Source organism: Nannospalax galili, unplaced genomic scaffold, assembly GCF_000622305.1.
Source record: "Nannospalax galili isolate Female #2095 unplaced genomic scaffold, S.galili_v1.0 scaffold762, whole genome shotgun sequence".
Taxonomy (NCBI): domain Eukaryota; kingdom Metazoa; phylum Chordata; class Mammalia; order Rodentia; family Spalacidae; genus Nannospalax; species Nannospalax galili.
Genome location: NW_008350126.1, coordinates 1,337,476 through 1,351,179, shown reverse-complemented (window position 1 = coordinate 1,351,179; position 13,704 = coordinate 1,337,476). Strand labels below are relative to the sequence as shown.

Below are 13,704 nucleotides of genomic sequence, written 5' to 3'. Positions count from 1 at the left end.
TAGAGAATGGGAAAACAAGAAACTGACTAGGAGAACAAAATAGCAAAACAAATCCTCTTGGTAAAGAATTATATAAGGAACATATTTTTAAAAAAAACTTAACAACATAATGCAAAAATGGGCAAAAGGATTTAAACAAACACTACCAAATACATACAAATATCATGGGGCTATGTGGGAAATGATCGGGATTTATAATCATTGGGTAAATCAAAATTAAAACCACATCAGCTACTGTGAAATATTTATTGCAATGGCTGCAGTTAAAAAGTTGACTTGATAATAGTTTCGTTGAGAAACATAGAGGAACTAGAACTCTCACACCTTGCTGGTAGGAATGTAAAATGGTATAGCGCCTTTGGGAAATATTGTGACAATTGTTAGAAACATATGCTACAATGTGATCCAGCCATTTCACTTCTAAGTATTTACCTAAGAGAAATGAAGCAAACATCCATAAAAGATAAACATTCACAACAGCTTTACTATAACCCCAAGCTGGAAACAACACAAAAGTTTATCAGCAGAAAATAAATGAATACATTCTAGTATATCCATACAATGGAATACGAATTTCTCAATAAAAAGCTGTAGATTATTGATATATGCGACATGAGTAATTCTCAAAGTAATGACACAAAAATGTAGATACTACATATAAAACCTTAGATCCATACATGGTGCATGCCTGTGATGCCAACACTTAAAAAGTAGAAGTAAGAGGATCAGGAATTCAAGGTCATCCTTGGCTCCGTTGCCAGTTTGAAGCCAGCTGGACTACCTAAGACCCTGTACATAAAAGCCAAAAAAAGTAAAACCCTAGAAAACAAACTAATGTATGGTGACAGTGGAGCCACAACTTTTCCAGGGAACAGAAGAGAAGACTCCCAAAGGGACATGAGGAACATGAAGAACATTTGAGATGTGTAGTTGATCAGACGCCAGTAAAGCTACTGAAAACAGTGTCATTGGGGGAAGACTAGAGTTTTATTAACTTTGAGATACATATCTATATCAATATATTCCAAGCTATATCACTGGAAAAGATACATGTCTTAGTATGCTGGCTTTAATTAATTTGAACTGTTCATGTAATGTATTTTCTTTTTCAGTCAGCTAAGTAAAACATGCCCCAACCTTGAGGAATTGTATCTAGTGAAAGAACATCCTCAGTTCACCCATTCCTGGGCCTTAAACCAAATTCTGTTTGAGAAGTTGGGAGGAGCAGATAGGATGAGGTGCTGGAGACAGTCAGGAATAGGGCTCGTCGTAGGTTGCATTTTGCAAGTTAGGGCCTTTGTCATTACAAGGAACCTTTCTGTCAAAGTTGACCTTTAATTTGTGCGTGTCTGTCCTGACATAACACATGGATGCTCTCTTTTACATTAACAGACTGGCTCAGTTTACTTAAGCAGACAAGAAGCCACTTGAAATGAGGAGACTTGTCTTACAGGCTCAAGTTCACCCACCATCAGATCTCACTTAGCAGTTAGCTTGCATTCCCGTCCAGCTATGTGCCAGCCTAGGTTTCACAGGTCTAGGAGTATCTCAGATGAGAATTGATCATCTCCCTATGAAAATCCTTTATTAAGTAGTTCAGGATGGAGAACACTCATGTGCCACATAGCAGTAGGAGGACCATGTATGATGAGCTCATGCAGCCTACTGACCTTAGCTTGGCATGCTTCACAGTGCCCAGACAGACTTGCCCAAGGCTACCTTTCTCAGGATGTATCCTGTCCTTAAGCGGCAAAGGACTGTATTTTCCTCTTTTCTATCTTTTAGGTTAGGGACCCTAAGCATAGGCTGGGTGGGTCAGTTTCCTGTTGATGACATTTCTCCCTTCCTCTCCAGTCCCTCTTTTCCTCTTTATGTTGACCCTCCTGATGTTCCCTTTCACCAGAGGAGTCTCCTCGGATACCAGGGTATGGCCCACATGCATGTTATCTTCTAACAGCTTGTGTTGACGTGTAACTACAGTAGCTGATTACATCCCAACCAATTCACAACTCGGTTGCAGGGCAGTTTCTGTGGCCCTATTTAGATAACCCTGTACCTCATCACTTTTTATAGTGTATTTGGTTACACTCCTTTTTGAAAGCTAAAAATCTAACACTATTTTCCCAAAGACCAACCAACTCATTCATGACTAGCAAAGATTATTTTATTCCAGGACTAGTTAACCATACTGACAGCAACTAACACTATGACAGAGAATGCACCAGTGGGTGGAGGATGGTGTTTTCTGGGTTCCTGCCATGCTCCAGCCCTGTCCTAGGAGCTTTGTAACTGTTTCTGGCTTGTCTTCATCCTCACTCTTGGAGGCTCTGCTCATCTTGTGTCCTACAAGGAAACAAAGCCCGTGCTCTACCTACCTTTTCCACATAGTCCATTAGTGTCGGTGAGGCAGGGACTTGGTGCAAGTTATGTGCCTTCAGTCTTGCGCATTAGGCTCTCCTGCCACCCTAGTAGGAGATAAGCTATAATTAAATGCTAGCTGGTTCTCTACCTCTTGTACACAGGTAGGCAGCACTCAGGGGAACCAGTAGATGTTGCTTGATCTTTGCATGTGTGTTCATTCATAGCTCAGGACTGTTAGGTCGGGACTAACCCGTGCTGTAGTGTTACCCTGGATTTTACTAACCACATTGCATCAGCTCTTGTGATGTGGAAAAGCTCCTTCTAGTTCATCAGCAGCAGAAATTGTCTTCAAGCCACATGAAAAGGACTCACAGTCATTTCTCTCGCAATACAGAGGTTCCCGTGGATGAGCGCACCTATTCAAGTCACCTTAGTTGGTTTTTGGTAAGTGGAAATTACCTTTTTTAAAAAATAAGTACTGTATTTTAATTGTACAAAGATATACTCAGTGCATGTATATCATGTCATGATAAATCAGGGTAGTTAGCATAGAAATTACTTTTAGATAATTTTTTTGTAAGTGCAGATGAAAGGTTGAGTTATATGGGTGAGAAGTTTTAGGAGTGAGACCAACTCAGAACATCTGGAACTTGTCCCAGTAACTGGAAGCAAAGTGTCTCTGAGGGACCTACAGCATGTAGGGCTATTTAGGGGGTTCTTTTGTAAATTCCAGTTACTACTCTTTTTATTGCTTTTATTTGTTTGATGGTTCTCATTTCGGCAATCAGAGATGATAAAAATTAAACAGGACATATTTATAAGACAATCTAATGCTCTAGCTAAAGACAGAGATTATGTTTTTTTAAAGAGGAAGCAGAGACGTGACCATTTGAACATGTTGATCTGTTATTGATCTGTTATTTTGTTTTGTTTTAAGTTTAGTGTTTGCCACTCCCCTGTGCTGTGCTCTGTTTCCTCAGAAAAGGTATGTAGCGATTTTTCAGAATTCTTATGAATTTTGATCCTAATAACAGGCTGGAGACCGACGCAGATTCAGTTATCTGATCTGTGATAAGCAGTTGGAATTTAAAAGGCCAGTGAAGTCAGCATCTGTAAGAGAGACCAGAGACAGGCAGAAAACAAACTCAAATGTGTGGAACTTCAAAACTCGCTGTCCACAGCTCTTTTCTACCCCCTACTGTTAAACTTGAAAACGTTTGAGCCTTTGTACAGTCAGGTTCGCTCTGGTGCATATTGCTTTTATAAATTTCAGTGCAGTCGTCATCTAGTCCCCAGGCAAGCACAGCTGCCGTGCTCCTCTGTTCAAATCCAAGTTCTGTGCCCACAGCAGCTCTGCGCTCAGCCTGGATAGCCACTGTCTGCACTTCCCTTCACTCCACTTCATTTTCCTTCAAAACTGTGTTGTGCATGTGTCTTTCATCACCAGCTCCCCTGAATTCTGCTTTGGTGCCACTGGGCTGGCTGACACTAGTGACCACTGTGGGGATCGAGGTCTCCTGCTTACACTGAACCTTACACCAAGGCACAAAGAAAGCAGTGTTTTGTTTGGGGTCTTGTTTTAGTGGTGCGGTGCCCTTGCCGTTGGATTCGCCTTTCCTTCCCAAGCACCCAGGTCTTAGCCCCAGAGAGGGTTTAGAGTGAAATCTTCTGTTCTAGAACTAACTTCCTCACAAACCTCCACCTCAGACTGCCCTTGCTGCTCTTCTGCGGTCTTTGACTCCATGGTGTTCGGTAGATTCGACTTTGGTGTCTGCAGAGCAGCCCTGTCTGGAGAGTTCTGCTTATATTCTGATATTTCCTCATTGTTAAAGTAGAGCGATCGTGCCTGCTTAATTGTACAAACCACAGATTCTCACGGCTTAACTAAGAATGCTGTGCTTGGCAGCTGCCCTTAAACTTGGTGACTTAGACACGATGTGTGTAAAATGCCAGGGGCAACACCAAATGCTCTCTAGAATGTTCTGCAAGTAAAATGATTTTAGATTTAATACTCCTAAAGAAGCTTCCTTCTTGGCCCTTGATTTTGAAAGCTATAAGAAGAAACATTTATTTTTCCTAATTCATTTAAAGTCTAGGTATACAAATGAAAAGTCTTCTAGATCTACTAATGTCGCGGGGTCAGCACTCTTGAGGGTACATGAGTTTACATTTGGGAAACCAGCGCTATTTTGTCTCACTATTTTTTCCCATTTAAAGAGGTTTCTTGGTCTGGTTTTGGCCTGTGTATTTCTTTTTGTGTAGTCTTCAGCTGGTTCACAGCAGATTGCCCTGATCAGTGTGGACATGGCTAGATTTTATACTGTATTTATTTTGATAATATAATGAGCATCCATTAATCCACTGTCCAGTGAATAAGAACACTACCAGTAATTTGCATCTATATGGGCTCCTCCCCACCTGTTTCTCTGCTTCCTTTCCTGAGCTACTATTTGGATTCTCATGTGTGTGTACATTATGTGTGTGTGTGTTTGTAAATGTATGTTTATGCATGCTTTAGTGTTTCTTTATTAGGGCTTTGTAGACAAAGTTATCATGCTATCTGTATTTTTCTGGTACTTGTTCTTCTTATTCAGCATCAAAACATCCACGTTATTGCATATAACTATAGTTCTTTCATTTTTACTACTATACAAATTCACTGAGTATGTCAGTTATCCAGCTTCTTGCATGAATGCATGAACACATTCCTTGATCAGTGTGTGAGAAGCTGCAGTGTGTTGTTTGAAGAAATTTATAACTAAATGTTTACATTAGGCAGGTTAGAGTGACTTAAAATCTGCATACTTACTGTTCAATTTAAGAAAATACAGGGTGGAGAAGTGGTTCAGCAGATAAAAGTGTTGGCTGCATATATGTGCAGGCAATACATGCAGGCAATACACTCATACACATAAAATAAAAATAATAAAATATTTTTAAAAATGATTTATTTATGTGTATGAGTGTATTGCCTACATGTAGGTAAGTACACCCATGTCATGAAATGCCTGAGGAGGACAGAAGAGGCCGTCGGATCCCCTGGAACTGGAGTTACGGACTGTTGTTAGCTGCCGTGTGGGTGCTGGAATTCAAACCCGGGTCTTTTGCAAGAACAACCAGTGTTCTTAACTGTTGTGCCATCTCTCCAGCCCCACAAAATATTTTTTTTTAAAAAAAGAAAGTACAATAGAAAAGGTTCATATAAAGAAAAGAAAGCCAGGTGTGGTGCCACACCATCTGTAATCTCAGCATTTGAGTCACGAAGCGTCTACAGATGTTATTGCCATGTACTCTTACCAGCAGTGACACAGTTTTCAACTCATACTAAGGGAGAAAGAAAGAGTTAGCAGTTGGGTTCTTTAGCTTCTTTGTTAGTGACAACTGTTTTTCTGGAAGGAACAAGGGCCCTCGCTTTGTAGCCATGTCAAGCGTTTCTTGTGGTATATTGATGCACCAGCCCTGGGTCTCCTCACCTATTTCTCCATGTTCTTCCTAGCTGTGGCTCCTGTCTCTGCCCATGTGATAACCATGTTCTTTGTCCCTTGTCCCAGTTCCATGTCCGTGGCAAGCTTGGAGGACGAGTTGCAAGCCAGCATCCGAAAGAGTCATCCTGAATTGTGTCGGGTGTACTTTAACAAGGGCCTGTGAAGCGGAAAAAGAACCGGAGGGCTTCTCCTGCCAGCTCTGAACCTCCCTCAGGTGCAGCAGTGAGGAAATCCCATTTGACTGGGGTGCTCCCAGTTACAAAGTCTCTTAAAGAGCTGCATTAGAGTCAAGCTGTTTCCTGCATAACACAGCACCCAGTGCAGGCCTGGAACTTGACAGGGAACATGGGCCTCCCTTACATTTGAATCATGTAATTTACAAAACTACCCTTCCATAGATTTTAATGAAACTTTTTCAAAGGCAACATTCCAGCCCTCACCTGGGGCTTTTGAAATCACTGGTAGGCACAGACTAGGTGCCTTGGACATATGCTCAGTAAACATTTATTGATTAACAATCAGTGAAAAGCGTATCTGTTCAAATACTGGATTTCATTCTTCTGTTCCAATCAAAGAGGTCTCAGCAGTGAACTAGGAAAACACAAAAGTTGTAAGGCTAAATATAAAAGTTTAAATACTAAGGAAACTTTGCTTCCAGTTTGGCAATGAACCAGCCCAAAGTAGATGGAGAGTGAAGGTTTGGAGTGTTTAGGGCAAATACTCCATGCACCTTCTAGAAGTCAGCAGCCACAGACCAGAGCATGAAGCCTTCCCTGCAGTTCACAGTTAACATGGGTTCATATTGCTGAATTCTCTTGGTTGACTTTGTAGCTAGTGACTTGACACTCACTAATTTACATCAAATAATTAAGTAACTTAAATATACAAATGCCAGGTTTTAGGAGTGCTGTATGACTGGGGTGAGTGGTTTGTTGAGTTTTGTTTTTTTGTTTTGTTTTGTTTTTTTGTTTTTTTTGAAGTGAGACCACAGTTCCTGGTCAGAAAGATACAGAAATAGTATGTGAAGGTGCCAGTACAGGTGAGCTTTGCTTGAGTGCTGTGCTGGATCCTACCCTGTCTGAAGACTATGAGACCCAGTGGCACTGTCGCATCTGTAGGGATTTCACTCAGTGTAACACAGGTCATGTTTAAAGTCTGTAGATGTTCTCTTTCGTAGACAAGACAGTTTCACTGAGCATAAAGCATTGTAATTCTTAGATTTGTGAGTGGAAAAAAAAAGAAACTATCTAGTTTTGATAGACCTTTTTCCCTAACAGTGTGTCCAGACTGAATTTCCTCATAAAGGAAAATAGTGTGTGTGCCTTGTGTCTGCATTTCTCTTTTGTTTGAAAGGGTTAAGGGATCTGAAGCTCTCGGCCTTCCCTCATTAACAAGAATCTTCTCCTGTAGATTGGCTGCCAGGCTGCTTGAAGTACATGGCTTCCCCTGTGTTGGGAACTATTAATATAAGCACAGCCATCATGTACACTGAGCTGTGGCAGGCTTGCTTATTTACTCTGGGCTTTATCCATCAGTGCTTCTTGTTAAACGGTGATAAAAGCCTGAAGTCCAAGGCAGATCTCCATGAAGTGCTTAAAGGGCATTTTAATATGAAGCTAAAGTCCTTGAGGCCTGACCCACTACCCAGGTGATCTCAGAATCCTCACCCAGTTAATGTGTGACTCTAAGAATGTTAACTTTCTCTGATAACTTAGTGACTAGTTGGGAGATAGGAAACTCACCAAAATGTCACACGCTGGGAAGACAGGCCAAAGTGTATTTCTAAAGGGTACAATGGATGTGAAGCTGTGTGCTTTCAGATGTGCTTACAGAAGCTTGAGACTCGTAATGCTTTTGTATAGGAATATTCACTGTATGGTTTAATCATGACTTTAAAAAAAGAACAAATGAACTAAAATTGGCAATCTTTGCTCATCATTTAAGAATACCTTTTCTGGAGAAAAATCATATTCAGTGCAATAAGGTGTAAGAGTGAATAGATACTAGTATTTCTATTAACATGATAGCTATGATTGTATTTGCTGACTGGCAGTTATCAGTATTAGCACACGGTGTCTTGCCACTGTCAGAGTCAATGTATTATTTCAGTTCAACTGGATGAAATGTTAAATAAATGCAGAATGAAAATAAATTCTCTCTTTAATTTGTATGTAAAGGACAGAGTTTGAGTGTTAACCAATGGTACCTAATCTACCAGACAATAACTTTTAATGAAAAGATATTGTATTATCCCATCAACAAATAATATATTTCTATTTGGAGTGATCTACTAATCTTCCACCTTCATAACCCTCACAATTGTAACCCTTTTCCACAGCAGACATGGTCCGAGACCCCCAATGGAGACTGAAACTGAACCACATGGTACAGTAGGTTTTCTTCCAAATGTGCATAACTACAATAAAATTTAATTTATAAATTAGGCACATCAAGGTTAATAGTGATAGCTGGCAATAAAAATAGAACAAGTGTAGCAATGTGCTATCATGAAAATTATTTCAAACTTATGAATTCTTTAGTTCTGGAATTTTCCATTGACCCTTTTGGACAATAATAAATAATGAATAAGAAACTATAAAAAATGGAGGAACAAATAAGAGACTACTGTACACAGAGGCACATGCCCCCAAGCCCTACACAGTATAAGTCACTTAATTGTGAGCCTAGAAGGGAAATGAGTTCTGCTACCAACATCAGTGGCTAACACCACTGTGTAGGATGATGGTAAGTTTGTTCATTTTCCAGATTCAAGCATGGAACTGACATTTGTCGTTAACAGACATTCTGATTTGAGGTTGGAAAGTGCTTCATTAATGGCAATATGGAGCTGAGCACTTTACATTCTTTTACATTTATGTGTGTGTGTGTGTGTGTGTGTGTGTGTGTGTGTGTGTGCGTGTGCTTGTGCTCTTGTGTGGCAGTGCAAGTAGGGACAACTTGTGGGAGTCAGTTCTCGCTACCATGTGGTCCCAGTGGTTGAACTCTGGTCATCAGCCCTAGCCACAAGCACCTTTACCCACTGAGTCATCTTGCCAGTTCCAGAGCTGAGCACTTTAAACCTCTTTGGTTGTGTTTTTACACAGAGTCAGATAAAGCTGGGCCCAATCTTTATTGTATCCATGTATAAAATATATGCTTCTGAGCTAATGATAATCTCTGTATATATTAGCATTCAATCGCTGTAAGAAATACCTGAAGTAGCCAGCCAATAAAAAGAAAAGGGTTATTTGACTCATGGTTTTCCTAGTTCTAGTCTGTGATCAGATGGACCCATTGCTTGTAGGCATCTGGTAAGGGTGCCAGATGGCAGTGACAGGAGCATGTGGCAGAGAACACTGTTCACCCCATCAGGAAGTAAAGAGAAAAGACGAGGTCCCAGAGTCCTCCTCAGTGGCATGTCTGCAGTGACCTAGAGACCTCCCACTAGACCCTGTCTTTTATAGGTTTCACTTCCCAACAGTGCCACTCTGGAAACCAGTTCTTGAACACATGGGCCTTTGAGGAACATTCCAGATCTAAACTACAACACTGTGACCTTCAGAATGTGTGTGTGTGTGTGTGTGTGTGTGTGTGTGTGAGAGAGAGAGAGAGAGAGAAAGAGAGAGAGAGAGAGAGAGAGAGAGAGAGAGAATTTGGTTTGAATGTTTGGAAAAGTTAAATCTGCCTTCTAAAGTCACTGTTAAGATTAAAGTTAATCCTTGTGCAGGAATTAACATGGTCTCTGGCACATCAAATGATTTCCTGCGGAATGTTATCTTGGGGGGTGGGCATATGCATCCAAAATGCTAGTGTATCATTGCTGATGGTAAGATTTCAGAACCCTGACAACTTCCTCAGAGATAACTGAAAGTATCAGAGTGGTCAAATAGAGATGCCTGAATCCATCCCTTAATAATGTCAAGCAGTTAAGTCTGGCACAAAGGAAAGCTGAAGGAGGGTACACTGCCCACCCCTACCCCAGATGGGAATGCGAAGGCTTCCTGTGATGTGGGGGAAGAGGGGTGTTCAAGACTGTTTTGATCATTTGAAACCATCCCAAGAGCCCAGATCTGTTGCCCAAATCTACAGTTCTGTCTAAAGCATAGATAACCATAAGGTGCTAACAAAAAGTTTTCTTCTGTGTGTTCAGGATTTTACTAAATGCTGAAGAAAACCAGTTCTATCAATGGTAATGATGTAAGGGATCATTTTAACCTACATAAAGCATGGTCCCTAGACCAGCAGCACCCAAGCTTGTTAGAAATGCAAATTCTTTTTTTTTTTTTTTTTGTCTGTTTTTGAGACAGGGTCTCCTTGTAGCCCCAGCTGTCCTGAAACTCACAATATAGACCAGGCTAGCCTTGAACTCACAAAGATCCACCTGCCTCCCAAGTGCTGGGATTAAAGGTGTGTGCCACCACTCCCGGCTGAAATGCAAATTCTTAAACCAGACCTCAACCTACTATGCTAGAATCATCAGGTACCATCAGAACTTGAAATTTTTTTAGCAACGTTTCTGGTATCCCAGAGATCATCAGTAGGCTTTAGGTCAACTTGAAGATACTTTGTGATCTTCTAACTGAATATTTATCCCTCACCAGCTTCCAAGAAAGCTTCAGGGATCAGTGTTGACATACTTGGGGACATACCATCAACAAGCTTCCAAGGACAGGGATTTCTGCTTTCCACTGGCATATGTCTATCACCTAAAATAACCGGTACTATCCAAATGTTCATGTGGTGACTAGGTTCAGGCTCTACCTTTTGCAGAAGTGCACCCATGTCCTATCCAGATGTGGAAAGAAATCTACTCTGTGTCAAAGAGAAGTTGTAACTAAGATGTGAAAAAAAGATGGAATATTAAGTTCTTCTGGGACAGCTGAAAAGGAGCATTATCCCTAAGGATGTAAGGGAGGAACAGTGGTGCCTATCAAACTGTAACCATTGCTTTACAGCCAGCCTTTCCTAGAACAGGAAATCGCTAGGGGCTCCGTGGGCTGTTTAACCCTGGAGCATATACTATCCCTGTTCCTAACGAAAAGAAATGCGAAGATCAGAAAAGTGGACTGGCAGGTTTAGTGTCAGTCACAGAGCTTCAACCAGCTCCACAGTACTTTGCACTGTTGCACAGTTCCCATATCCATAGGATAATTGTAACTAGTCTTGGCATAGTATTTTATAGTCTCCCTGGAGTGGTTTACACACATTCCCTGTAACTCCCTCGAACACTCATCTGAGCATCTTCTCTATTAAAAGGTGGGAAAACAGTCCTAAAGAAGTGAGAGCAGCCAGAAAGTTTTCGGGGCGGGGGGGGGCACGGGAGATGGTTCAGTCAGTAAAGTGCCTGCCACACAAACGTGAGGACTTGAGTTGGGCTCCCCAAAACCCATGTAAAATGCCAGGCAAGGCAGGGTGTGCCTGTAACCCTGGTGCTGAGGAGGCAGAGACAGAGTCTGAATCTCTTTGGCCAGTCAGCCTAGCCGAATGGATGAGCTTCAGGTTCAGCAAGAAACCTGGCAGAAAATAAAGTTGGAGAGCAATCCAGGTAAGATACCCAACATCGACCTCTGGCCTCAACACACACAAGTGCACACACACACACACACACACACACACACACACACCAGAAAAGAAGAAAGAAGTGATATCACCACAAGCCTTACTTGAAATGTTGAGAAGACCAGGAAAGTCTCTGTTTACACGTGTGCAGAGTTTATATAACACGTGTAGGGTTTAGATGCAGACCCACCCAAGTTTAGCATGGCCATGTCCAGGTAGAGTCCCATAATAGGGTAATAAGATCAATAGCTTTCAGAGTGTGGTTCCTCCACCACAGAATCCCATGCCATTCTCACCCTACACTTACTGAAGGAGAAACCAAAGGTAGCCCAGACAACTTTTTGCAAGTCCCCAGCGTGATTCTGACAGACACAAGCCTGAGAGCCTGGAAAGACATAGACTGGGGTTGGACTGTCCTGGCTTGGATTTGACTTGGTTCCTAGAATTGAGGCAGGCTAAGCTCTTAAAAACAGCTCCCTCAGCTGCAAAGCAGCAACAGTACTTCGTTCCTTGGGTGATAGTCAGGCTTCCCCTTAGCCTGCTGCCTGGTACAGTGTACACTCAATACTTTCAGACAAAGTTTCACAATATTCTGTCCTTGGTCCTACTGGGAAATGAGCACTCTCATGACTGCAGGGATGCAAATTGCAACCACTTCTCTGAAAGAGTTTAACGGTACCCGTCAAAATCTGTTTTAAAAAGCACATGTCCTCTTTTTAACAATTTCAGGGTTAAGAAGTAATTCCACCAAAATACACACTCATGTTCTTGGAAGAACATGGCTTCTCCCATGGGAACCATATGAACTGAATGTGTTAAGGGAAGGGAGAGGAGAGGTTGGAGATTGCTTCCAGAAAATGATGAAGTATTTCCCAGCAGAAAACAATGAGCATATACTGTTATGGGATAATCTAAATGATAAGAAGAAGAACGTATTTTTTTTCCTTTTTTTGTTGTTTGTTTTTGTTTTTTTAAGTCCGATTTAGATTCTTGCAAAATAGATCTAAGGGTATATTAAAACTGACTGTCACAACTATAAACTAAGGTGGAAAGAAATGCTGCCTCTGGATGATTAAGATTGGTAATGACCTTAATTGTTTTTCTTTTATTTTCTGTTTCTTAAACTCAGGACATATTGGCTACTTTTGAAAACAATGTACTGAAGAGATAACTCAGACAGGAAACTGTGTTCTGTGAAACCATGGGGACCTGAGTTCAATCCCCAGCACTCACATAAGAAGCTGAGCTTGGAGACAAACACGGGTAACCCAGCTATGAGGAGACAGACAGCTTGGAGCAGAGCCCTGGGGCTCACTGGCCAGGCCTAGCTGGTAGCCCCATGCCACTGAGAGACTGTCTCCAAAAAACAAGGAAGATCCAGGAACAACTCCAAAAGTTGGCCTCCAGCCTCAGTACACACAGGCACGTGTACCTATACACACACACACACACACACACAATGTACACTGTAAACCCAATTTTATAATAAATTCATAGACAAGTTCAAACGATAGACCTTAAAATGTTTAACAGTTGGTATCTCTGGGTTACAAATAATCTTCATTTCCTCTTCAGTTCCTTACACATTCTCAGATTTTCTAGAATTTACCTGCATTCATCAGAAAACAAGGTCACTGTTAAAGTCTAGCTTGAGTCAGCACCCACATCTTTAATCCTTCTGGAGGAGAGCACAGTGATCCTGAGGGGAGGCTCCCGGGGTTACTGAGCCAATCACAGTTCCTCCTTTAGTCCCAGCTGTCCACTGACACCTTAGCTACCTGAGATCTTTCTTGCTAAGCCTGGGGGCTTTGCTTTCCAAGTCCAGGAGGGAGCCGCAGCACTGCGACGGAACGCCAGAGAGCAGCATTGCCTGCAAGATCGCAGGCCTGGAGCTGGGTGCTTCTGGGAGCTGCCTGCAAGTGGGCGACGCAACCGGCCAGCCCTGAACATGGACAGCCGCATTTCTGAGCCAAGTAGGCAGGTGGTCCCGGAAGCTTGGGAAAAGGCGGGATTCCTCCAGTAGGAACTGCTGGAAAGGTGCCCAGACTTGAATCCCACTGGCAGGAATGGGCTTTTCCACTCCGTGCGTTTCTTTGGCGTGCAATGTGAACGGGATCCGCATAGGGGTAAGAGAGAGACCTAAGCTCAGAACTAGGGTACACCAGGCCCAGTCCTTGCCTTTAGTGTTGTCAGTGGAGACACAGTGCTGCAGTGCTCAGAAGATGAGCAGTGAACTCTGTTGGGGGGAAGGGAGCAGGGAGTGGGTGCACCCAGGAGATGGCAGCTTAGTTGTCCCTAG

General features: G+C 42.1%; 1 protein-coding gene across 2 annotated transcripts in view; it reads left to right on the top strand.

Moving 5' to 3' along the window:
• The window catches only part of Sfxn1 (sideroflexin 1), a 53,560-nt gene extending 45,544 nt beyond the window's left edge, over positions 1-8,016 (top strand). The window contains exons 9-11 of one of the 2 annotated variants that reach the window (XM_008847343.3): positions 2,756-2,805; positions 3,299-3,346; positions 5,913-8,016. In XM_008847343.3, coding sequence (XP_008845565.1) covers positions 2,756-2,805; positions 3,299-3,346; positions 5,913-6,009 — 195 coding nt within the window. In that variant the 3' untranslated portion in view covers positions 6,010-8,016. Of the gene's footprint in view, positions 1-1,854; positions 1,931-2,755; positions 2,806-3,298; positions 3,347-5,912 lie in introns of those variants that run through there. The other variant, XM_029570514.1, reaches the window with a different exon arrangement.
• Positions 8,017-13,704: the final 5,688 nt, after the last annotated feature.